This window comes from Melitaea cinxia, chromosome 17 (assembly GCF_905220565.1).
Source record: "Melitaea cinxia chromosome 17, ilMelCinx1.1, whole genome shotgun sequence".
Taxonomy (NCBI): Eukaryota; Metazoa; Arthropoda; class Insecta; order Lepidoptera; family Nymphalidae; genus Melitaea; species Melitaea cinxia.
The window spans coordinates 15,984,662-16,008,346 of NC_059410.1; the positions used below are offsets into that span (position 1 = coordinate 15,984,662).

At 37.8% G+C, this 23,685-nt stretch overlaps 3 protein-coding genes across 3 annotated transcripts in view; 2 read left to right on the forward strand and 1 right to left on the reverse strand.

The window, feature by feature from the left end:
- The window catches only part of LOC123661329 (cleavage and polyadenylation specificity factor 73), a 38,663-nt gene extending 34,621 nt beyond the window's left edge, over positions 1 to 4,042 (forward strand). The window contains exons 14-16 of the mRNA XM_045596292.1: positions 917 to 1,039; positions 2,754 to 2,876; positions 3,610 to 4,042. Of these exons, the coding sequence (XP_045452248.1) occupies positions 917 to 1,039; positions 2,754 to 2,876; positions 3,610 to 3,795 (432 nt within the window). The 3' untranslated portion in view covers positions 3,796 to 4,042. The remainder of the gene's footprint in view (positions 1 to 916; positions 1,040 to 2,753; positions 2,877 to 3,609) is intronic.
- Positions 4,043 to 4,205: 163 nt separating this feature from the next.
- LOC123661330 (general transcription factor IIH subunit 4) lies at positions 4,206 to 13,307 on the reverse strand. The gene is made up of 11 exons (XM_045596293.1): positions 13,009 to 13,307; positions 11,717 to 11,821; positions 10,804 to 10,935; positions 8,610 to 8,795; positions 8,267 to 8,339; positions 7,744 to 7,851; positions 6,972 to 7,055; positions 6,330 to 6,517; positions 5,952 to 6,066; positions 5,438 to 5,578; positions 4,206 to 4,882 (listed from the first exon to the last, which is right to left on the reverse strand). The coding sequence occupies exons 1-11, from the start codon at positions 13,161 to 13,163 to the stop codon at positions 4,742 to 4,744; spliced, it is 1,428 nt and encodes a 475-aa protein (XP_045452249.1). The 5' UTR covers positions 13,164 to 13,307; the 3' UTR covers positions 4,206 to 4,741.
- A 1,787-nt stretch (positions 13,308 to 15,094) lies between these two features.
- Positions 15,095 to 15,742, forward strand: LOC123661461 (pro-epidermal growth factor-like). The gene has a single exon (XM_045596417.1). It carries the CDS (start codon positions 15,095 to 15,097, stop codon positions 15,740 to 15,742), a length of 648 nt encoding a protein of 215 aa, XP_045452373.1.
- The last annotated feature ends 7,943 nt before the right edge of the window (positions 15,743 to 23,685 follow it).

A 23,685-nucleotide genomic window follows, 5' to 3' on the forward strand; every position in this document is an offset into this window, starting at 1 on the left:
CTCACCTTCCGCGGCGACCGCACCGCCAAGGTACTGAGTGCAGGTGCGGGTGCGGGAGCAGGTGCAGGTGCGAGGCGAACAGAACGAGCACCGCGCAACACGCAGCTGCTGTCGCTCACCTTCCGCGGCGACCGCACCGCCAAGGTACTGAGTGCAGGTGCGGGTGCGGGAGCAGGTGCAGGTGCGAGGCGAACAGAACGAGCACCGCGCAACACGCAGCTGCTGTCGCTCACCTTCCGCGGCGACCGCACCGCCAAGGTACTGAGTGCAGGTGCGGGTGCGGGAGCAGGTGCAGGTGCGAGGCGAACAGAACGAGCACCGCGCAACACGCAGCTGCTGTCGCTCACCTTCCGCGGCGACCGCACCGCCAAGGTACTGAGTGCAGGTGCGGGTGCGGGTGCAGGTGCAGGTGCGAGGCGAACAGAACGAGCACCGCGCAACACGCAGCTGCTGTCGCTCACCTTGTCACGCTCGAGGTGAGCCCGGCCTGAGCACGGTCGGGAGCGCGGGGCACAAACAATACTCGGTGTAGTCTCTGGTGATTTGGTCGGTTGAATATTCCTAATCGGTGATAGCTCCACTTTGATTGTAGTTAATTATTTCTTTATAAACAACTTTAATTGCAGCCTATTGGAGTAAAATAATTTTTGATTTTTATTTTTGTAGAGTGAGCCGTTTCACTTGCTCCAGAGGCGCTAAACCTTTTGTACTATTAGCATTTTTATCTAGTATCTCGATTAAAACTCGTTTTTATTGTCTTTAGGACCTATGATTGAACGGCCACCACCACTACTAAACGCATTTTAATGGATAACGTTTTTTAATGGATATAAATCAAGTCAAAATTGGGCAGACTAGACTTAGTAAACAATAGTGGTGTCTGGCAGTATTGAACTGTGTATATCGGTGTCCTCAGTGGCAGGCGCAGCCGGTGGCCGACATGTTCGCGGACGCGGTGCTGGCGGCGCTGCTGGGCGCTTCGGCCACCGCGCCCGCACACCCGCCACTAGCTCCGAAACTCGACCGCATGCACTTTAAGGTACCTATTTTTAACCGACTTCAAAAAAAGGAGGAGGTTGCTCAATTCGTCCGTACACATATCTAATATATAAAATTCTCGTGTCGCGGTGTTTGTGGTTAAACTCCTCCGAAACGGCTTCACCGATTCTCATGAAATTTTGTGTGCATATTGGGTAGGTCTGAGAATCGAACAACGTCTATTTTTCATCCCCCTAAATGTTAGTCCACCCCTAATTTTTTTTTAATTTTTAGATAAATTATTTTTTATTTTATTATGATTTGGCGTTGAAAAATACATACAATCCTAAATTTTCACCCTTCTACCACCAACCACTATTTTTAAATAGCGTTTAGTGGCAAGACAACGTTTGCAGAGTCAGCTAGTATATATATATTATGTTTGTTCGGGGATAACTCCGTCGTTTATGAACCGATTTTGATAATTCTTTTTTTTGTTGGAAAGGAGATATCCCTAGTTTGGGTGATGATAACGTAACCAGGATCTGAAGATAGGATCCCAGAGAAATTGAGGGAAACTCGAAAATCCGAATAACTTTTTACTGGTTGTACCGATTTTGATGATTTTTAATTTAATCGAAAGCCAATGTTTATCATGTGGTCACATTTAAATTTCATCGAGATCTGATTACAACTTTTTGAGTAATCTTTGATAATGCATATTTACTTGACAATGTTTTTGTCTACCTACGTTGTATTATTTGTCGATATAATTGAAGTCGATTTTTTTTCGTTTGCCTGCAAACACAATTATATTATATAGCTGGCAAAACAACGTACGGCCCACCTGTAACACCAGGGGCATTGCAAGCGCGTAGTAAACCCCGACCCAATACAATACACATTATTGAGATAACTGAAAAACTACTCATCACATCTCACTCAAAATAGGACCACATGATAAACACCAGCTTTCGAATACAAAGGGAATTAATTGTAAAAATCAGTACACCCATAACGTTACCCACACATTAATAAAAAATAGTCAAATTAATAATCTCCTAAAAACTAAAAAAATGAAGACTTGATGAACTACGACTGTTAATTGTTATATTGTCACACCAACCTCTGCCATCTCAGATCTATTGTAAACATTAAAGGATCTTGTATTTTGAGGTCTTGTTTTTATCCTCAGCAGCTACAGCTACTCTGTAGTTTGTAACTAATTATTATGTAACATATTTTTGTATCTATATTCGCAATAAAATGAATTTGATTTCGAATTCACTAAATACTATATAATGTTACTTCTAAAGTTCTTTCCAATCCAACCCATTTTGATTCTGCAAAATTCAGAATAAAAAATTGGTTGCCTGTAAAGTCGGTATACGGGCGAAAGTTTTACGTGACAACGACTTTGAGTGGTAAAATAATTTTAATGTGAATATTCATTCGTATAGTAGGAAGAAGGATGAAATAATAGTAACAATTTAAAACATTTATTTATACAAAGAATTATATTTATAACATTAATTTATACAAAGAATCTCGCACTGAATTTCATTCACTTTTTATGTCTGTCTCTCTCGCTCTTAGGCGGGCTAACCATGCCCGCGTGCCTCTCACTCGCTCTCATTGTGAGCGCATAACGTGAGCGGAGCGTAACGCAGTTTCTTGAAGTGTCACCCGGCAAACCAATTTATAAGACGTTGTCACGTCAAAAGTATTTCTCAAATCAAATTGTAGAAATAAAATGTTAATGTATGATGTTCCAGGAGTGCGTGATCGAGATGTTCCAGGAGATGTTCGGCGAGGACGCCGTGCCCAAGATGTTCAAGGGTGACAAGTTGTATGTGGAGGTGGCGGGCAAGAAAGCTCATGTAGATCTTCTGGCTATAGTGAGTCTCTTGTATTCTTGTATATAGTATGGCGTGTTATGGGCAACAAGCTGTGTGATGTTCTATGTTGAACAGACTTGAGGAGTAACTTTTTAGTAGTGTATATAGAAATTTAAGATGTTCAAGGGTGATAATATACGTGGATGTGGTGGACAAGCAGGCTCATGTGGACCTACTGGACATTGTTAGTATCTCTAGTTACTGTGACATGTTCCGGGCAACAAGCTGTAAAATGCTCTATGTTGAACAGGGTGGAGGGGAGTAATCCTGTCCAGCAATATGGATAAAGATGATAAATTTTTAAAAAAAAATTATATTCAAATATTGTAGGCAGTTTTCTAGATATTATTTCTGCTTATGATAATGTTGTTCTTCCGCTAGTTAAGCATAAATGCTACTCCGCTAGAGTTAGATAAGTATTGCTCCTATGAATAAACATGTGATAGCCTATATGTGATAGATAGAAAGAACCTGTAATATTTCATCACGTGGCAGATCTCTAGCTACTAAACACCTGCATTTTTTCCCTCCCTAATTTTAGTAACTTGACAGGAGAACTTGATTTCGAATATTTGAATAAAATAATACTAATATTTCGCTCCACAAATAAATGTTCTCTCATTAACCTCTTAAACTGCTTAAACAGGACAAATCCGGCTAACTCCCGGCCGCTGCTGGAGTATGTTGCTAAATTTATGTGCGTATATTGATTACAATGATCATCAACGAACAGGAGGTGACATGTCCCGAAGACGAAGGGTTAGAGCGAAGCGCGCAGGCGGCGCTCAGTAAGCTGTACGCGGCGCTGGCCCCCGTGCGGCCGCCGCCTGTACCTGCCGACGAGCCCGGCCTGGAACCGGCACCTGCACCTGCACCTGTACCTCCGCCTGCACCTGTACCTGCACCCGAGACCGCCTGACCGCACGCGACCCCGTGGGACGAGCCCGAGTGATCGTGATGAACTGTATTAAGAACTAATTAGTGATGTGTTGTGTATGGACTTATTTGTCTTTTATAAAAGATCTAATAATGTTGTGTAGCACTTGGACTTACCTAAAGTTTGGGTAGATGAGATGAGATGGGAGTTTATTGTAATACTTAAAATGTGTAAGTGTTATTTTTATAAGTGTAATAAATTATGAGTGTAGAGTGTAATTAATTAAAAATGGTTTTAGTTTTATTTGCGATTTTTTGAGATTATTATTTTTCTACATCTTTCAGTTCCATATTACAAGGTTCGAAGTAAATATTTTTTTTTTAAATTTGTTTGTAAACATTCATTAAAATGGTAAAGATCTAATGTGTTATGGAGTGAAGAAAAAATACAAATTATACAAAAAACTATTTATTTACAACTATGTATAATTAACAGTCTTACGCAGTAGTATTTAAATACACAAACTGTAATATTCAGTTCAATCATTTGAATTAGTTATTTTGAATTTTGAGTTACAGTTTGTACTAATACTAAATAATTCTGTTTTTTTTTTAATGTAAAACTTCCAAGGGGTACTGACACGTGGTAACCCAATTTTAGTGACGATAGTGTTGCCATTTAAAATTTTTTAATAAACTTAGGTCTACTGCAGTACAACGTCATTATATTGTCGAAGACTGCAAATTAAGCACATTTTAATTTTTCAATTGGATTAATGTCATTTGTGTACTACATATACTACAAGAGACGGTTCCAGGGCGCAGTGCAACAAATAGTATCGTCTCATTTTACGACTAGGTCAGCAAACAGGTTAACAACCAAACCGACGGTAGGCGGTTACCGTAGCCTATAACACGAGCAGCACCAGACGGCGACCAGCAGCCCGGGCCAGCCCAGTCGCCACAGCGGCCGGCTAGTTCTGGGAGTGCTAGTTCTTGGAGTAGCGCTTCCAGAAGCGCTTGACGTCGTCGTGCGCGGCGCGCGTGAGCACCAGCGTGCGCGCGCGCTCGCTGCTCCACGTGAGGAAGCCGGCGCGCGCCGCGTACTCGCGCAGCACGGCGTACTCCGCCTGGGGGGGGGGGGGGCATCATACATCACGAAACAACATACAGCTGGGGGTGTGACGGAGGCAATATGACTTAGCTGTAGTCGGTGTGACGTAACTATCAATTGATAATATAAATCACGTAAACATCATCAATTAGCTTTCCAACTTGAACTTTGTCGTTATCGATATACCTTATAAAAAATAATATAATTTACATGTACAGACTCATCTTGCTTTTTAATTTTTTAATTTTAATTATTGTAATATTGATTGAATTTTAGTATTGAATTTGGTGATCATTTTAATTTTGGGTTTGATTGAATTTTAGTATATAGATTTTGATGTTAGTGTTATTTTTATTGATTTTTGACTTGGTATAATTTGTTTGGTCACAATTGTTGGAACTAACATAGTTTAGGAAAAAATGTAACTAACAAAAATATGGACATATGTCTGAAATAAATTATTATTATTTACGTTTGGTTTGCAAGATTTAACTTAAATCGTGACCACCAATGTAACTTTCCACTTACCCACCCAAAATAATTTTCCGCTTCTATTAGTAATAAAACTCACCTGAGACAGAAACTGATTGTAAACGATGCCCTCGGTATATGTGAACCGGTTTCTCTCACTCTCCCATAGCTGTATCTGGTCTACAACAGTGGGAGGTAGTACTGATGTCGTGCGGATGCCGCCCGTCTCTGACTTCAGCATCTGTTGACGTATGTTTTTAAATTTCATTTTTATTTGATTAGGTGGAAAAAATAATAAAATATTTAAGTTTACTTTGGATTTACTTTAGGTGTAGGCGGTGTGACGTAGATGTAGGTAGTGTGACGTAGGTGTGTAGGTAGTGTGACATAGATGTAGGTAGTGTGACGTAGATGTAGGTAGTGTGACGTAGGTGTAGGTGGTGTAACGTAGGTGTAGGTAATGTGACGTAGGTGTAGGTGGTGTGACGTAGGTGCAGGCAGCGAGACGCGGATGCAAGTGGTGTGACTTAGGTGTAGGTGGTGTGACTTAGGTGTAGGTGGTGTGACGTAGGTGTAGGTAGTGTGATTTAGGTGTAGATGTGTGACGCAGATACCTGCGGGTGCGAGTGCTGCTCGAGGTAGCGAATGATCTGCTGCGCCGAGATGCCGCCGCGCAGCGCCGCGCGGACTGACTCCCGTGTGAGCACGCCCACCACCACATCTGGAAACCTACGACACATATTTTTTTAATCCTTTAAAGGTGGTAAACTAGTATATGTTCCACCTGATGGTAAGCGACCCTAGCTCACCTCAAGAGCTTTGCCACCTTACTTAATATAAGGACACAACACTACTCGAGAGCAGAAATTTATTTAGCTGTGTAATCTTCTGTAAGGTTGAGGTACTTTCCGTCTACCTGCTACAGATTTTGAGTTGGATACTTCCTACTTTGGGCGGGAAACTGCCGTGCCCTAACACTATATAAACAGTACCTGTAGATGAGCTCGGTGAACAGGCCCAGCAGCGCCACCTGCAGGCTGGTCTGCGTGTAGGCGTACACGCGGTAGTTTGTCTCGACGATGATGTAGCCGGGCGAGGCGGTCTCTAGAGGCGCTAGGCCGTCCTTCACACACGTGATGTTTAGAGCAAGGCGGGTTGGGTAGAAGCGTCCGGCCTTACGCTGTGAAGCAACATGATAGGTTTAGTTTGGGATTAGACCGAATTTATAATAATAGAGAATGAAAGCAGGATTCACGATTCAGCCTGTGACATCCCACTTCTGGGCATTGGCCTCTTTCTCCAGATAGGAGAAGGATTGGAGCTTAATCTAATACGCTGCTCTACAGATTGACAGATTTACAGGATTATGTGTTTTGAAGTTGGAACTGATTAAATATTTCAGATTAGGAGTGCTTATTGGTAACACAGCACTTGATCAGTTGAGATAACTAAAAAAAAAAAATACTTTCATTTTTTTACTGGAATGGCTTTACCAATTTTTTGACTTGTCAGAAAGTCAAAGTTGAATGCAAGCACAATCCTATTAAAAATATTAAATATAAAGTTGAATTTGTTATAACGAGAAATGACGGAACATCTCATTCAGTCACTCAATATAATCATTAAATTCTTACCTTCCTCTGGTAGACGAGACCAAATTCTCTTAAATGTTGCAAGAATACCAGCATGTTGTTGCTCATACCCTCTGTACTGTAATCCTGAAAACTTTTAATCATTAGTCTTTCTTATTTATTTTTCTAATATTTAAAAAAAAAAAATTTGAATATGTACATATCTCTAGTGGCTGTAGACTTCTAATTTCATTTATTTTACTGTCTGAATTTGAAATATTCATATCCTTCTATACTGGTGTGATCATTTTTAAATTACAATCTTAATATAAAGTAACAAAACCTGTTTGGAAATATCTTGCAAACTAACAAGCTCTTGACGTGAAATGAAGTTATCGTTAACTAATATACATATTCTTCGTGCTAGATAATTACAATACTATGATGATTGTCACAAATTGTATCATCCTAAAGTTTTTGTCAATGCAGTTACTACCAGGAAGTACTGATAGTTATGGTAGTGCAGGTACTACTAGTAATGTGGGTAGTATTAGACATATTGGTAGTGTGGGTAGTACTGGCAGTGCAGGTAGGTTATGCTGTAGTAGTATTTTCCAATAAAAGACATTTTTTTTAAAGTAACTGCTGAGTTTCTTGACAATTCTTCTCTGCGGAATCTACATTTAAAATCGGTGGTAAGTTCATTTTTAACAACATATAAATTATATTTTATAATATTTAATTAATTAAAACTTACACAATTTAAAGCCTACTTGAATAAAGCAAGTAGTACTAGTAGGACAGGTAGTGCAACTATGTTAGGCAGTACCAGTACCTTTCCGAGCGTGCTGAAACTAAGCTGGTAAAGGAAGGCGAGGCACTCGGCAGCGCTCAGGCTTCGCTTCTCTGCCGTGTGTAGGTAGTGTTGTAGGAACAGCCACACCTGGAAAAGCGGACCTTGTGTTAGTACATTCTACCTGAAATTGTCCATCAGTGTGACACTTAAAGGTAATTTAGTATGATTGTACACCCACTTTCCTTAATATTAATTTTTGGTAACATTTTAACTCTTGACCTCTGTAGGCTCGGCAAAATACATTTTAATGGACAACAAAGAACTTTTCGTTTTCCTTAATTTCTTTCTTACAGTAATTATAGTACAGTATACTAGATGAAATTGCGTAAGTAGTAAAACATTATTTTTTCCTATGTTATATTACTTCATTAATCGAAATAATTACACAAGAAAAAGATATATTTTTTTTTATAACTAAGTAAAAAAAAATCAAATAGGAAACATAATTATGTTTATTTAATACAACAAGTGTTCTAAGAGGTAGGTACAGTTTTATAAATACTTGTTTAGCGGTGCTGAGGAGAAGGAACTGGAATCCTGCCCTTGTTATCACTGCTGTACCATCCTCTGCATCTCTAAAATGAAATATAGTATTACAGTTAAATGTGTTAGAATTGTTAGAAATATTAATATAGCCTATAGATGCGTGCAATACCAGTAGCATCACAAGCACGTTGCTGAGCCTACCCTCAACCCTTCCCATGACCTGTCACAACACAACTTGTGAGCAGAATTTTTTAGCTCTGATCTTCTCTTCTACAAGTACTTTTGAGACGGGCTACACCAGATTTTGCGAAGGATATTGCCTGCTCAATAATTGTTCCGAGTTGAAGCTCCAGTAGTACCTGGTCATGAGCCCTGCGTGCAGCAGGATGCGCACGGCGTCCGCACTGATACCCTCGGTCTGTGCTGATCCCACCATGTAGTGTAACACACACTCCCACCGCTCCAATGCATACGCGTCTAAGAAAGATATGTCGCGTGCCTTGCCATCCGGCTCCAGTGATGATGACATGCTCCATGGCCGACCACTGGGGACAATCGCTCTCATTAACACCTAACTCAATTAAATAGTATTAATTAAATAGTATTAATTACATATTACAAAACGTGTGCAAAATAATTTTACATGTGTACCAAATTAATTAGGATAAATTATATAATATTGACTACAAAAAAAAAAAAAAAAAAAAAAAATCTTACTAACAGTAACCTAGGCTAAGTGTATATTGTAAGTAGGCCAGCAGGCCATAAGTGTATATATAAGGTAACTAGGACATAAGTGTACATATACGGTAACTAGTATATAAGTGTAAATATAAACTTAGATAATAAAACTGACAGTAGGAATACAAAAAATATATAATATATAGTAATTAATATATATAGAAGTAAATTTAGTATAACTTTAAATTTTTGGTCGGTGGACTCACGTAGGATTAGAGATACTAAGTCTAGTTTAATTAGTCCTCTAAGTTGCATGTGTAAGTACCAAGTTATAGAAACTAACAAACTAATATTGGAATAATAAAAGCACGGGCATTATGAGCCCGTGGATATATATTGTTATATAAAAAAAAAAAAAAAAAAAAAAACACCTAACTCAATGTCAGGTTAAAGGCATTTTGTTGATAGTTATTGCATTAAGAGGCCATAGGGTTAAGCAGACAATTTTGATACAATAAGTTGGATGCCAGGATAAATGGATAGCTTTTTTAACCGACTTCCAAAAAAGGAGGAGGTTCTCAATTCGACTGTATTTTTTTTTTTTTTTTTTTTTTTTTTTTTTTTTTTTATGTATGTTACATCAGAACTTTTGAGTGGGTAGACCGATTTCGACAAATTTTGTTTTAATCGAAAGGTGGTGTGTGCCAATTGGTCCCATTTAAATTTATTTGAGATCTAACAACTACTTTTCGAGTTATATCTAATAATGCGTTTTTACTTGACGCTTTTTTCGTCGACCTACGTTGTATTACACCGCATAACTTTCTACTGGATGTACCGATTTTGATAATTCTTTTTTTGTTGGAAAGGGGATATCCCTTGTTTGGTACCGTGATAAGGAAACCAGGATCTGATGATAGGATCCCAGAGAAATCGAGGGAAACTCTCGAAAATCTGGAATAACTTTTTACTGGGTGTACCGATTTTGATAATTTTTAATTTAAGCTGATGTTTATCATGTGGTCACATATAAATTTTATCGAGATCTGATAACTACTTTTTGAGTAATCTTTGATAACGCGTAGTTGCTTGACTATTTTTTCGTCGATCTACGTTGTATTACTTGTCGATGTAATTGAAGTCGGTTTTTTTTTTTCGTTTGCGAGCAAACACAATTATTTTTTAATTTATTTGTATTATTATTTCTGTAAATGACATTATTTTGAGTTTCGTTAAGTGTGTATCACCATGTGGTGAAATAAATGTTTTCATTTCATTTCATTTCAAAGGTTGGATAAGATTTGCAGCTAGGTTGTGGCATACTGATTGCTCGCTTATTAGTTAACTTCTACATATTTTTGCCACAAAACATCCATACAAATTCACATAAATTTATACACACATAGACAGCTAAGACTACTGTCTTGCTTTCATACATAGTTCTCAGCAGAATGCCAAAAAATGCTTCTCTATCAGTTAAAGATATAAAATAGCCCTACTGACCAAATTTAGTCAAATAAATCAAACTGAGACTGATTTAAACTGAGGTAGGGCACAGCAGGAATTTCCTGCTCAAAATATGGAGCAGCCCGATAGGGGTAGTATCTCGACCTTACAGAAGATCACAGCTAAATAATACTGCTTTCAAGCAGTATTGTGTTCCTGTTGGTGAGTAAGGTGACCAGAGTTCCTGGGGGAATTGGGGATTGGGTCGGCAACGCGCTTGCGATGCTTCTGGTGTTGCAGATGTCTATAAGCTACGGTAATCGCTTACCATCAGGTGAGCCTTACGCTTGTTTTGCCAACCTAGTGACATAAAAAAAAAAGAAACAAATAACTTGGTGGTTTGCTGATCAGTCTGAGTTTACTTACCCTCCAAGTAAAGCCACTTTGAGGTTCTTCTTAAAAGACTGAGAGAGTAACCATCCAGGTAGACCACCAGGTATAGGAGCTTCTTGCCATACTGACAGTTCTGATAACGCTTCACATGCTTTGCTTTGCTCTCTGAAAATGATAATTACTCTTTTTACACTGATTCTAATACGACTAGTGTTTAAGGAAACCATATAGATAATAGTGCATAATAACTTTATTACAATTTCACTGCAATTGTTTGTAAAGTAACTTAACTCTTCTGACCACTTCAAGAAGGGTGAAATTTGTTAAAACTAAACTGCAACTGAGGTAGGGCACAGTAGAAAATTTCCTGCTCAAAATATGGAGCAGCCCGACTGGGGTAGCATCTCGACCCTACAGAAGATCACAGCTAAATAACCCTGTTTTCAAGCAGTGTTGTGTTCCTGTTGGTGAGTAAGTAGTGCCTTTGTACCAGCATTGTTTATAAGAGCTATTTCCTTTTGCTATCCTAGTGTACATAAATTGTTAAATAAATAAATAAGGTGACCAGAGGTCCTGGGGAGAATCGGGGATGGGGTCAGCAACGCGTTTGCAATGCTTCTGGTTTTGCAGATATCTATAAGCTACGGTAATCACTTACCATCAGGTGAGTCGTAAACTTGTTTGCTAAAAAAACAGACTGTAAGTCAAACCTGCACAATCATATCCATGAAAATTACTCCCAATTTTGTGTAACTGATGATAATTAGATAATTAAAGCCAGAACAAACACAAAGAAAGACAAACAAAACACAAAATAAAACTACACAGCAGTTTTATTACATATCATTACAATCTTATATAATTTCATTTATAGTTCATAGTTACTGGTCTCTTTCAATAATATTTAATAAAAAAATTATTTATATAATTTTTAAAAGAATCTAACTTAGCATGTGTCTGTGTCACCCACGATGCGACGACTGCCTGTGGTACTGGCTGTTCCACAAACAGTAGTCGGATTACAAAATGCCTCGCCAGTTCTGGTAGTTCTCTATAGCAATGGAAAAATTTATTTATTTTTATATAAAACTCATACATTCATTATAATGTATACCAAATCAGAATAGAGCGTATTCAGAAACGATTTCTAAAACACATTGCCTTTTCGGGTGGATTACATAAGCGCATTCATTCATATGTCGATAGACTAAAACATTTTAAAATGGACGGCCTATCGACGCGCAGAAAGCTGCACGACATAATATTTCTTTACAAAATACTAAGAAATAAACTTAATTGTCCTGCCCTCTTGAGTTTGTTTCAATTACATGTTCCACGTTGTCTGCCTCGACGCGGGCATATAAATTCGGGTTTATTGCATCAGCCGTATGCCAGAACTAACCTAAAAAAATTATCTGCCATGTCCCATATATCGAAGATATATAATAGTATATGTGAGAAAGTGGATGTTTTTAATGATAAATTACCTGCCTTCAAAAAGTTGTCTTGGGATTGCTGCGGGATTAATTACTTATAAATGATTTTTGTATTTGCTGTTTATGTTTGTTTTTTAACTTACTAAATCTATTTTTAATTATAATTATCTGTATTACAATTTGAAGATATAATATTTTAATAATACTAGTGTTACATTTTTTTTGTGCATGTTGTGACAACTTAAAATGTTGCGCATTTAAGCTTAATTGTAGTACCTATAGTTTTTATGTGAAAATTATAATGTAGCAACTACTGTCTGTCCAAATGAAATAAATAAATAAATACAAATACTCATGATATAAAGTATGATTCAGTACTTCTGTAAAATGTTTAAAATGTTAAATTATAGAAATGTCAACAGGAAATAGTTACAAGCATTCTACTAATAATGAAATCGATTAACTAAGATATATCTCAATTTCTTACTCGAATTTTTATACCCATTTGCTTTAATTGTAAATTATAAGGGTACGTCTACAGCAACTAGTGTTATCTTATATTTTGCTAATGTAATCATAATAGTTGGTATGAAGTTTGATACAAATCTGCTTTTTATAATTATTTTTGACATATCAGCTCGAGAGTTAGCATAACGTTTTTATTTAGGGCTATAGTATCTTGAAAAAATTAAAAAGATATAGTATTTTTTTCTTACATACCACATAACCTATAATATTTATAATACAAACACTAAAAATTTCGGTTTTATTGTATTGATAAATGTTTTTATTATAAACTTACCGGTAAACAGCTAAACATATCGTTGGATAATTGTACAACGTTTCTAAGAACTGTGGAGACCGACTTTTTAGATATTCATGAAGATCTTTACACTGTAATGTAGGCGATGGGTTCAAATTTGACGAGGACTTTGAACTCTTTGAAGACTCTGACATATTTACTTATTATAGATAACAAAAAACAACAAAAAAGCACTTTTCTTTATTTATTGTTTCATATAAACATTTTTTAAGCTTAATTTCTGTTAGCAAAATTACACTCAGGATTGACATTGACATTTTACAATACAATAGTAAAATGTATGAAAAATAAACACCACAGATAACTAAGCTAAATATATTCTATAGACAATAAAGTTTTATTTCATTTTCTAAAATTGATGCAGATTTTTTTATATTATAAATTAGAATTTTATAATTATACTTTTTAATTATTATCAATTAAGGACACAAGAAATATTCTGTGTCATTTAAAATACATTTCATAAATTGAAATTTAGTTTGGCTCTAAGACAAGCGTCGAAATTTATTATTAGATGATAAAGAATGAAGGAATATACATTTTAATATTTCATTTTAAATTTTTGTTCGTAATAAGTTTATTTTATTATGCACAACTAAAATTAATTCACTCATTGTTTTAATTGAAAATTAATTTTTTAAAAATTATAGAATACTCGTAAATAATTTTTAAAGTATCTAAACTTAAACAAAAATCTGTTATTAATGTATCACAATATAATTAAGCTTTATTTAATTTCGATGAAAATATTTTATCAGGTTTATTTAAAATGATTATAACATGAGTTTCTTTTGAAGTTTGAGAATGTTTTTTTTCAATTGGAATTCATATTAGAATCAATGATATAAGACTGAATGAGTCAATGGCAGGACTTAAGACTTAACGTAAAATGATTAATGTGAGAGAGATAGCTCTGAACTACAACTATCTCCTTCTTTGAGAATGATTTCATTGAAACGTACTTTATTTTTTATAAATTAAGACAGAGAGAGAGAGAGAGATCTAAATTTACATTTCGTTTTTTGTCTCTCTTTATATGTCCTTAAGTAAACCATAATAACTATAAGTTTAGATTTTATTTAAAGTAATCATTTATTATTTTATTTAAATAAAATCATTTATAATTTTATTTACTTTGTTAAGGATTAAATCGATTTTTTACATGCTTTCAGTACTTAATTTTAAATAATAAAAAAAATTTAATCAGTAGGTATCAGATTACATATCAGATAGTTTTTTAATTATATAACTAAATATAAACTTGTAAGCCGTTGCTTAAAAATATTATCCAAAACAGTGGGAGATAGAAAATATAAAATAAATATATTATTTCTATAAATGACAGCAATTAAGTATGTATTAATTTATAAAATTAGAAATGAAAATAATATCAAATGTACAAAAATTTTTGTCAAATAATCTATTACAAATTAACTTTTTCTTAAAAACGAATACACTGAGGTGATATCAATAAGTAAATAAACTGTGTCCTTAAATTTTCATAAAAAGTTCGTCAAAGTTATAAGGTTCAAATTCGTAGTACAACTTTAAATAACATAGTGTCTGTATAAGCCTACGCCAATGGGATTTTATAATTTCTTTTGTCCCATACAAAAGAAAAAAGTGTACCCACACATGTTTACTCTTATCGCACACGGCCACACTTCTGTATACAGACGGACACTCACTAGCGTTCGGCGCCGAGTTCACCGCATTCATTCTCGTCGGCAGATGGCGGATGCAGTAGACGCCTTCTATCCGTCAGTCGCGCATAGACAACTCGAACGAGACGTCGAGTACAGTGCTATATTTCGTTTCGCTCAGCACCATTTTGTGTATAACATTTCAAACGGGACATTGTGTGTATGTGCTCCGTGAATAATCGTAAATCACGAACAGAGTGTACGACACAGTTCAGTGTTTTGTTTTACTTTCGACATGCCCGCGGAGGGATCGATGCGATATCTCTAGCGCTCGTAGAAACCGCGCCTCCGTCATGAGCGAGTGATCGTCTACGTAAAAAAAGTCGACACAGGAAACATGTCTGGGCGGACCGCCGACGCGGATGCGAGCGAAGGGTTCGAGTTCGAAATTCGAAAGCGGTCATGTCATCGCCTCTCGGATTTCGTATAAGTCACCGTCCAATGTCAAAAGCGTGCACTCACCGCGAGCGGCGAGCGTCCGGAGCCAGCGGACAATGCAGTCGGTGGTAGTGTGGTGGGCGGTGGTGTCGGCGGCCTGGGCGCTGGCGGGCGCCTGCTCCAGCTCCATCTCCAAGCGGCCGGCGCGGCCGGCGCGCCCGCAGCGCCCGCCGCAGCCCCAGCCGCGCCTCAACGTCACCTTCCCCATCTTCAAGTGCGAGCCCGACTACTCGGAGTACTACTGCCTCAACGGCGGCTCGTGCTTCACGGTCGTCATCTCGGACAGCCCGATCTACAACTGCGAGTGCCGCAGCGGGTTCGTGGGCCCGCGCTGCGAGTTCAAGGACCTGGACGACTCGTACATGCTGACGAGCCGGCAGCTCATGATGGAGACGGCGTCCATCGCGGGCGGCGCGACCGTGGCGGTGTTCCTCGCGATTCTAGTCTGCTTCGGCGCCTGGGTGCGCCTGCACCGGCGCGCCAAGGCGCCGCCGTCCGCTGAGCGCGGCGCCGTGCAGCTGGTGGCCGTGGCGGCGCCGCGCGGCCGCGTGCAGCTGTGCGCCGCGCCCTAGCGCCCGGCGCAGGCCCGTGCCCAGGCCCGTGCCCAGTGCCCGTGCCGGACTCTGCCAGAGCGACCTGTCCATACTGTATCTTGTGTACATAGTTAGTTGTGTTAAGTTATGTGGAGAGACCGGGAGTTATAAAAATTTATGTGATAATTATTTTACAAAGCTCATAATTTATTTTGAAGTAATTTCTTTTGTACATACCGGATCTGAGCCATTCTGAAGTGTTGAGTTTGTCAAATTTCAGTCCCTCCCTCGGAGTTTGTGAAATGTAACATGTATTATTTTTGTTCGTAATCAGTGTATTGGACTTGTGAGATTAGCGATGACCGTGTACCTAATGCTACTCGCGCTTCATGTAGAGCTGTTATGTTGTGTATTGTTGGCACTGTATCGCAGTATGCGGGGCCTCTGTCCCTCTGATACAAATAATTCTCAATTCTGTTTGTTACATTTTAAATTCTTATTGGGTTTTAAATTGAAAAACTGACATCGTAGTCCATCATATTTGTATCGGAAGGCCAAATGTCTGCCGCTGGTGCCTCTGGTTCCACTGCATGTTATTGTTTTGTAATGTAGAAAATGTTTAGTATGTGGGCTCTCTGTGTGCCCGAGTTACCGTGCCTTGCACTGCAACGTGTGGCTGTCTGTCACTCCTTGCAGTGCAGGGTGCTGTGACAAGAGGACCATGTGTATATTGAGGGCCGAGTGCATGTGCAGTCCTCGTGGCTCGGCCCGGCCGCAGGGCGCACTGTCTAGATAGTTGTGAATCAATGTTAATTGTATTTATAGTTCTATAAAGATAGAATTGTGATGAAGTTGGTTGCTTGTGAGGCAGTAGCGAGTAGCTCAGTTCCTATCACCGCGGCCCCGGGCGCGCAGCCCGCACATTCCACCGCGCGGAGAGAATATTTTACTGGTGTCAGTATTATTTTGTAATACGAGTGTTAAGCCGGCAGCTTTACTTTATTTTTTAATTTATACCCGATATCCCGCTGGGATAGCGCTGTATTATATTCGTTTAAAGGCTGAGATGTGCCCTTAATGAGAAGGCTTCTTGTAAATATAGCCCGTGTAGGTATTTATTAGATATTTATAAACGTTTATTTATTGACTGCTTTGTTTAGTTAAAACTCGATGATCGACCGCATCCAATTCGCCTAATAACTATTAACGGTTGCAATTAAACCTTGCTAGCACGGCCTCGCCTATCGTTGTATCCCTAATGTAATCTCATTGTGAATCTCGTTTATTGTAAAAATCGTAAAACATTTGATGGTGTATAAAGTCACTCTTGCGGTTGACTGCCGCCCTACCACATTACAAGACACTTCCACTAGACAGTTCATCTCGATGTTCTCAAGTCAATGTTTTACGCTATCCCTCTATCGCCACGTATCTAATAGCTGCATCAAGTCGTGATCGCTCTAGGCGGCTCACACTGTAGGGGTGACACAAAAAAATAGCAAATCGTTTATGAACTGCGTTCTTTCACGCGCCTTTGGGGACTGACGACCTGGTTCTGTTTTATTCTAGACCGTTTTCTACCATTCCTATGGATATTTGATGTATTTGACGTATGTGATATCGCCAGCTCCTCAGTTCCCAAATCGAGAGACTTGTATCGAATGAGTGTTGTGCGTCCTGTTGTATCGATTCATATGAGATCGTTTATATGAACATTCCAAAGTATATGTAAAATATTACCTACATCGCTAATAATTTTGAAATATCTGTTAAGATGCTACATTGTTAATTATACAGTTTTCTATTGATCATTTGTTAAAAGAAAATTATACGAAACTAAATCCTTAAAAATGTTTTTCATTCGTCTCGCCCGCCTTTAATCTGCCACCTACACTATCGCCATGTATTCCACGAATGGAGAAGATGCATTGAATTCTACAATTTATCGAATCTTCTCGGATCGAATATTCGACGATCGTCAGGTAAAACTGTTGTTTTCCAAGCGGCGATCACTTGTGTCGAACTGAGTGCACCGAGTTGCGTACACGGTGTTCGATAATTGCTTTAATCTTGACCCCTTTTAACATAAAGACCGAAAGATTCCTAACTTTTTGCTAATTGAACTACATCGGCTAAACAAGTTTCTATCGATAAAGTAAGTTGTGTAAATATTTTAATTAGAAGTTGGGCAAACCGAGCACGTCAGCCGAACGTACAGACGGTAGTCACCCACGACCATACTTATCGTTTTTCGTATAATTGTGCAATACACCTAAATTTATAATTGCTTTAAGTTGTCGACTTTTCACCTAATCTTAAATAGATTGACAAAATAAAATATAAGTACCTATTTAAATTCATTTTATGTCTATAGATTGCTATGTATACTATTTTAATCTTAGTAAAGAAAAAGCAGGTTCATCAAATGTATTATAATGTAAGTTTGAGGAGTAAGCGATATTGTTTATATATTGCATTGCAACCTGTCAACAGATTAAACGATCGTAAAATTGCAAATAACTCTCACGCAAATGAATGACGACATTTCTCTTTTGTAAATGAAATTATAAATGAAATTGAGTGAATATGTAACAGTTTTTTTTTACGCCGATTTGAACAATCGGGATTAAAACAGTACAGTGCGTTATACAGCGCACTACAAAGGACCTAGAAAAAAGGCAGCGGACGACCCATTGAGGCTCTGGGAGCATATTTTTATGAATAGATAGGCGAGAGCGTGAGGCAGACCGGTCCGCCACCGGCGTCGCATGCATAGAGTTCATTGAATGAGTGCCCGTTCGTTTGTTGACATTCCCCGAAAACCTGCCCCGCCCGGAATAGCTGTGTATCACGAGTTCCCGATGGATGGACAACGACCGAAATAGACGCCGCTCCAAAGTAGATTAAAGCCGTTTTCGGAGTTCAATACTTACGAAGGAACTTACCCATTTTGTCGGAATTAGGCAGGATGTCGACGCGTCATGAATAGGGATTAAAGAAATATGTTTACGACACCGCTGGGCTGTTTAAAAAATAGCTGTTATATCAAAAAATCCGTTTTAATGCTTTGACCAATTTCGACGCTGGTAATCTCTCTTTGTTCTGCTTGGTTTGTCGGCGGGCAAGCGGAATATTCGTTGTATACGTAGTTACACAATGTGTAGTAATTTTACGACATTCCAGTTATCTTTGCAACGATCGATGTAATCACGTAGCGTATAAAAATATTAGTAATATGCTATACTTATTAGATAATATATTTGTTGAATAAAGGTGTTCTGAGTCATCAATTCGGTATTGCGATATCATACGGGTTAACTACGCATCATAAAAAGCAGTTAATTAATTTTAATTCCTTATTCTGTCTTTTTACTCCTACCGTCGTATCCATTGCCTAAATATACCTACTTAGTTTTCATTTATATATTTTGCTTTATTTTAATTATCTATTTTTAAGAATTTGCTGGTACCAGAACTATATTGTGTTTGTTTTCCTAGTGATGATACTAATTTCATAATTTTTTATTAAAAATTTTAATAACAATTAGCCGTTTTATTAAAGCAGTGCTATCGTAAGATATAAAATACTAAGTTATTTGATTACGTTCACGAGCAAAACTGTGAATGAACACATCAATTCAAGGCGAAACGAGACAATTGTCGGAGACATCCAGCGTCAACCTTCCATCACCAGCGAAGCGTGACCTCCCTCGCTTCCCTCGGCGACCAACCAACAGGGTAAAAACGCGGTTGGTGTTAGAAAGCTAGAGATCTGCTACCTGGCCGAGATTTTAGACGGAGCGTCGCTCGGCCCACACTTGCTTCCTTTATGGGCATCGACCAGTGGTCATTGCGTCCAATTAACATGCCTACGTGTCCGTCCCACTTTGTCATTATGCTCCGCGAAAATCTTCCTACTACGCTATCAGGGTTCGAGACGTGAGCGCTATTGTGCACCGTGTTACGTTACTTCAATGGTGATTGTCGTTTGGTGAAATCGGAGCGGAGAATCCATTACGTCGGCCTCTGTTACGAAGCACTGCCTCCGGTTTGCGGATGTTTTATTGAATTATGCCACTTGGTTAATTTTCGACATGATTTCATCATTAGGACAAACGTTGCCGACACAGCCGGGAAAATAGAGCAAAATTGTTTTTTCCGACCACTTGAGTTAAGCGAAGGTTACCATATCATACGAATAATTTGTACAGAAAGTTGAATATTCTAACGGCGACTATCTTAAATTTTGATCACTTGCTAAACATAGAACGCAACGAGGGTTAACATAAACTGCAACCATCACCTGGGCAAATTGAATTGGGTCATTAATAAAACAAGTTATTCGAGCGCGCAACGTATGTATAAATAGTGGAAAATGTAAGGATAATGCAACATAACATTTTATCGAAGCAACAATGGCGAGTGCGAACCAGTCGAGTCAGTTTTTCGTCTGAGCACCTGTGACGGGCTGTCACACACCTCGGCAGGCTGTTTGGAAGCCCATCGTCCGCACGAGTGCCTCTTCCTGTGACAGATGGCAGCACGTGCACGTGCGTGCGCGCATAAAAAGATCGCAATATAGATCATCCGAAAACGAGTGCACTTCTGTGCCACATTGTTTTGTGTTAATTGGTTGGCTACTTTTAAAACCCTTAAAACAGGGGTGAGCTTACGTTGGGCGTTTTTATTTGACGGTGTTAAAATAAAGCTCTTATCGTTTTTATTTTTATTTTTATATAAAATGATATTCCTTATTTAATTTTTATAAATGAGATTGAAATTATTATAAATGAGATTCCTTATTTAAAGATCTATTTGTAATCGTATATTATGTAATGAAGTCAATGGGTCAAATAACTTTTCGAACTTATTATACCTATATATTAAATGATATTGTGTTTGTTTGTCAACAGTAATTTAAAATATCTAAGAGCTAGATTTATCATATATTTGTTTATATACGTATTATTTTTATGTCTATAAAAATGCTATAACAGTGTTACCTATAATACATCCACTAAGTTGCTTACCGTACACCGGAACAGACGACAATCTTATTATTATTTATTATTATTTTGTTATCAGGGAAGAACGCAATGTTGTTTTAATAAGGATTACTATTTCGATCAGTTTCAATCGTTCATGTCCCAATGTACGGTCTGAGTCTTTTTACTCTTTGCTCTGTACCAGTTTTTAGGTCCTTAACGAGTCAGGTTTGAGGGTGGGCTGAAAAAATAGGAACGCACGTGTCATCTGCCTTTTATCTCGTCATTGTTTACAAAGTACCCTTCATCGGGCGTGCGGTATTATCTTAAATATTAATTAGCCGATAAGTATAGGTGCATAATTATATTTGTCAATTAGTTAATACTTTGAACCTAATAATATCATTATCACAAATAGGTCATTAGGGAAATATTCCTTCAATGTTTTCTGTGAAATATAAAAGTATTATGATGTCATATTTAATTTTTTTTTAATAAACCTGTATGATTATTTTCACGTACCTATCTGCTTGATAAAAATGTTATCGCTGCACTTTACGCATTCATAACTAACATTTTTTATAAGTGAATCAGTATTATTATGGCCGGTCAAAAATTAGACCGATTTGATATTTCATAAGACGTTTACACGACAATTCGTACGCTTAATAAAACTCGGCATTAGATAAATAGGTATTTTTTGTCTACATCTAAATTTATTATTTTGTTTTGCGCTTACAATGTAGGCCCTCATTTTATTTTTTAAAATACGCACATGGTCGTATGTTAACTTAATATTTGTTTTAAGGTTATGGCAGACTGCTATTCGTATTTGTTTTTTAAGACTGGATTGAACCCATAGCAATGGCGTAGAATATTTTGTGTCACAGTCAACCGTGGCCTCTGCTTGATTGTAAAAGATTTTGTCATGTAATCATTCTAACTAAATCTACCTTACAGTATACCACAGCTAAATAATACTGTTTTCAAGCAGTATTGTGTTCCTGTTGGTGAGTAAGGTGACCAGAGCTCCTGATTGGGGATAGGCTCAGCATCGCGCTTGTGATGCTTCTGGTGTTGCAGACGTCTATAAGCTACGGTAATCGCTTATCAAAAAAAAAGCCGTACGCTTGTTTGCCGACCAAATTGTATATAGTTATATTTAAAAAAATCTACGAGTAATACATGCTAGATACGATATCTATCATTACAGCCTATACAGTCCACTGCTGGACATAGGCCTCCACAAGTTTACGCCAAAAATAACGTGAACTCATGTGTTTTGCCCATAGTCACCACGCTGGGCAGGCGGGTTGGTGACCGCAGTACTGGCTTTGTCGCACCGAAGACGCTGCTGCCCGTCTTTGGCCTGTGTATTTCAAAGCCAGCAGTTGGATGGTTATCCCGCCATCGGTCGGCTTCTTAAGTTCCAAGGTGATTGTGGAACCTTGTTATCCCTTAGTCGCCTCTTACGACACCCACGGGAAGAGAGGGGGTGGCTAAATTCTTTAGTGCCGTAGCCACACAGCACATATAAGTACATATAATAAAGTGGTAGGAAAGTCATAACTGTACAATGAATATTTTATTTTAAAGAATACTTGGGGTGTGATCTACAATCCATACCGAAGCCAAAAATATAGTTTTTAGATTTTTTTTCTGTTTGTCTGTATGTATGTCCTTAATAAACTCAAAAAGTACCGCATGGATTTACTTCAAATTTGGCACGAATGTTATTAAGAAGTCGGGTCAACATATAGGCTACATATTATCACGCTATCACCTACGGGGAACGAGCAGTGAACCTTTATTTCTTCAACGCATTCTGTAACAACGTGTAATCTAACGACGCATATTTGAATGTTGTTGTTATTATGTTAATAACCATGCTATAAGCTAGCTTCACACTATAAATAAAGACATTCTGTAGTATATTTAGTATCAGCATTGCACCCGTGCGAAGCCGGGGTGGGTCGCTAGTTAAATATAAGATGGCAGGTTGCGCATGCAAATTATATCAAAGACGATCTGTGAATGGTGGTATTTTCTGAATTTATTCATCAATTACATATATTTGTCTCAGTGACGTAACCGACGGCCGCTTTACGACCGAGTAACAACTCGCCCACGTGTTATATGATGAATGGGCGACTTATCGTTTGATGAACAAACATAATTGTTGTTAATATATGTTATAGCGCCATATTTTTTTAAGTCGTATTGATTGAGACGAAACGAGATAATGGATTATAAAAATTTTAAAGTTTTTTTTTAAATATATATATGGGTATGACGGTCGATGTGCGCGTCACTACGTTTTATAATAATTATATAATATGTCTAATAGGTATACTTTTAAAGGAGATATAAAGTATAACTAGCGACACCTAGTGGTTTGACCAACGTATCTTCCAATTTTGTAGAATCTATACTAATATAAAGCGGAAGAGTTTGTTAGTTTGTTTGTTTGAACGCGCAAATCTCATCCGATTTGAAAAATTATTTCAGTGTTAGATAGCCCATTTATCGTGGAAGGCTATAGGCTATATATCATCACGCTAAGACCAAAAGAAACGGACCACCAATGAAGAATGTATCTGAAGATTAAAGTAGAGGAATCTATACAAATAAATAAAATTGGAGTGTCTGTTTGTAATATTAAAATAACCGCTTTTTAATAGATGCATATGGATGTATACACAGTACATATACCAAAATATTTTTTTTTTTACGATTTTTGTCTGTCTGTCTGTTTGTTCCGGCTAATCTCTTAAGCGGCTGAACTGATTTTGACGGGACTTTCCCTGGCAGATAGCTGATGTAATAAAGAGTAACTTAGGTTACTTTTATTTTAGAAATGTTTTAATTTTATAACTCTGAACGAACTGAAAAATAACTTTTTTGTTAAATTCCACGCGGGCAGGTACAGCTAGTCTAGAATAAGAAACCTTGTAAGTTTTTCTCCGACTGAAAACGACTTAAAGACTGTCTTACTGA

Excerpts from the sequence above, each read along its gene's own strand:
- LOC123661330 (XM_045596293.1), bottom strand. The coding sequence starts at position 13,163 with ATGTCAGAGTCTTCAAAGAGTTCAAAGTCCTCGTCAAATTTGAACCCA. Across the intron at positions 10,936-11,716 it reads GTGACACAGACACATGCTAA|AGAGCAAAGCAAAGCATGTG; the intron begins GTTAGATTCTTT and ends TATCATTTTCAG. Across the intron at positions 8,340-8,609 it reads CACGCAGGGCTCATGACCAG|AGATGCAGAGGATGGTACAG; the intron begins GTACTACTGGAG and ends ATTTCATTTTAG.
- LOC123661461 (XM_045596417.1), top strand. The coding sequence starts at position 15,095 with ATGCGAGCGAAGGGTTCGAGTTCGAAATTCGAAAGCGGTCATGTCATC.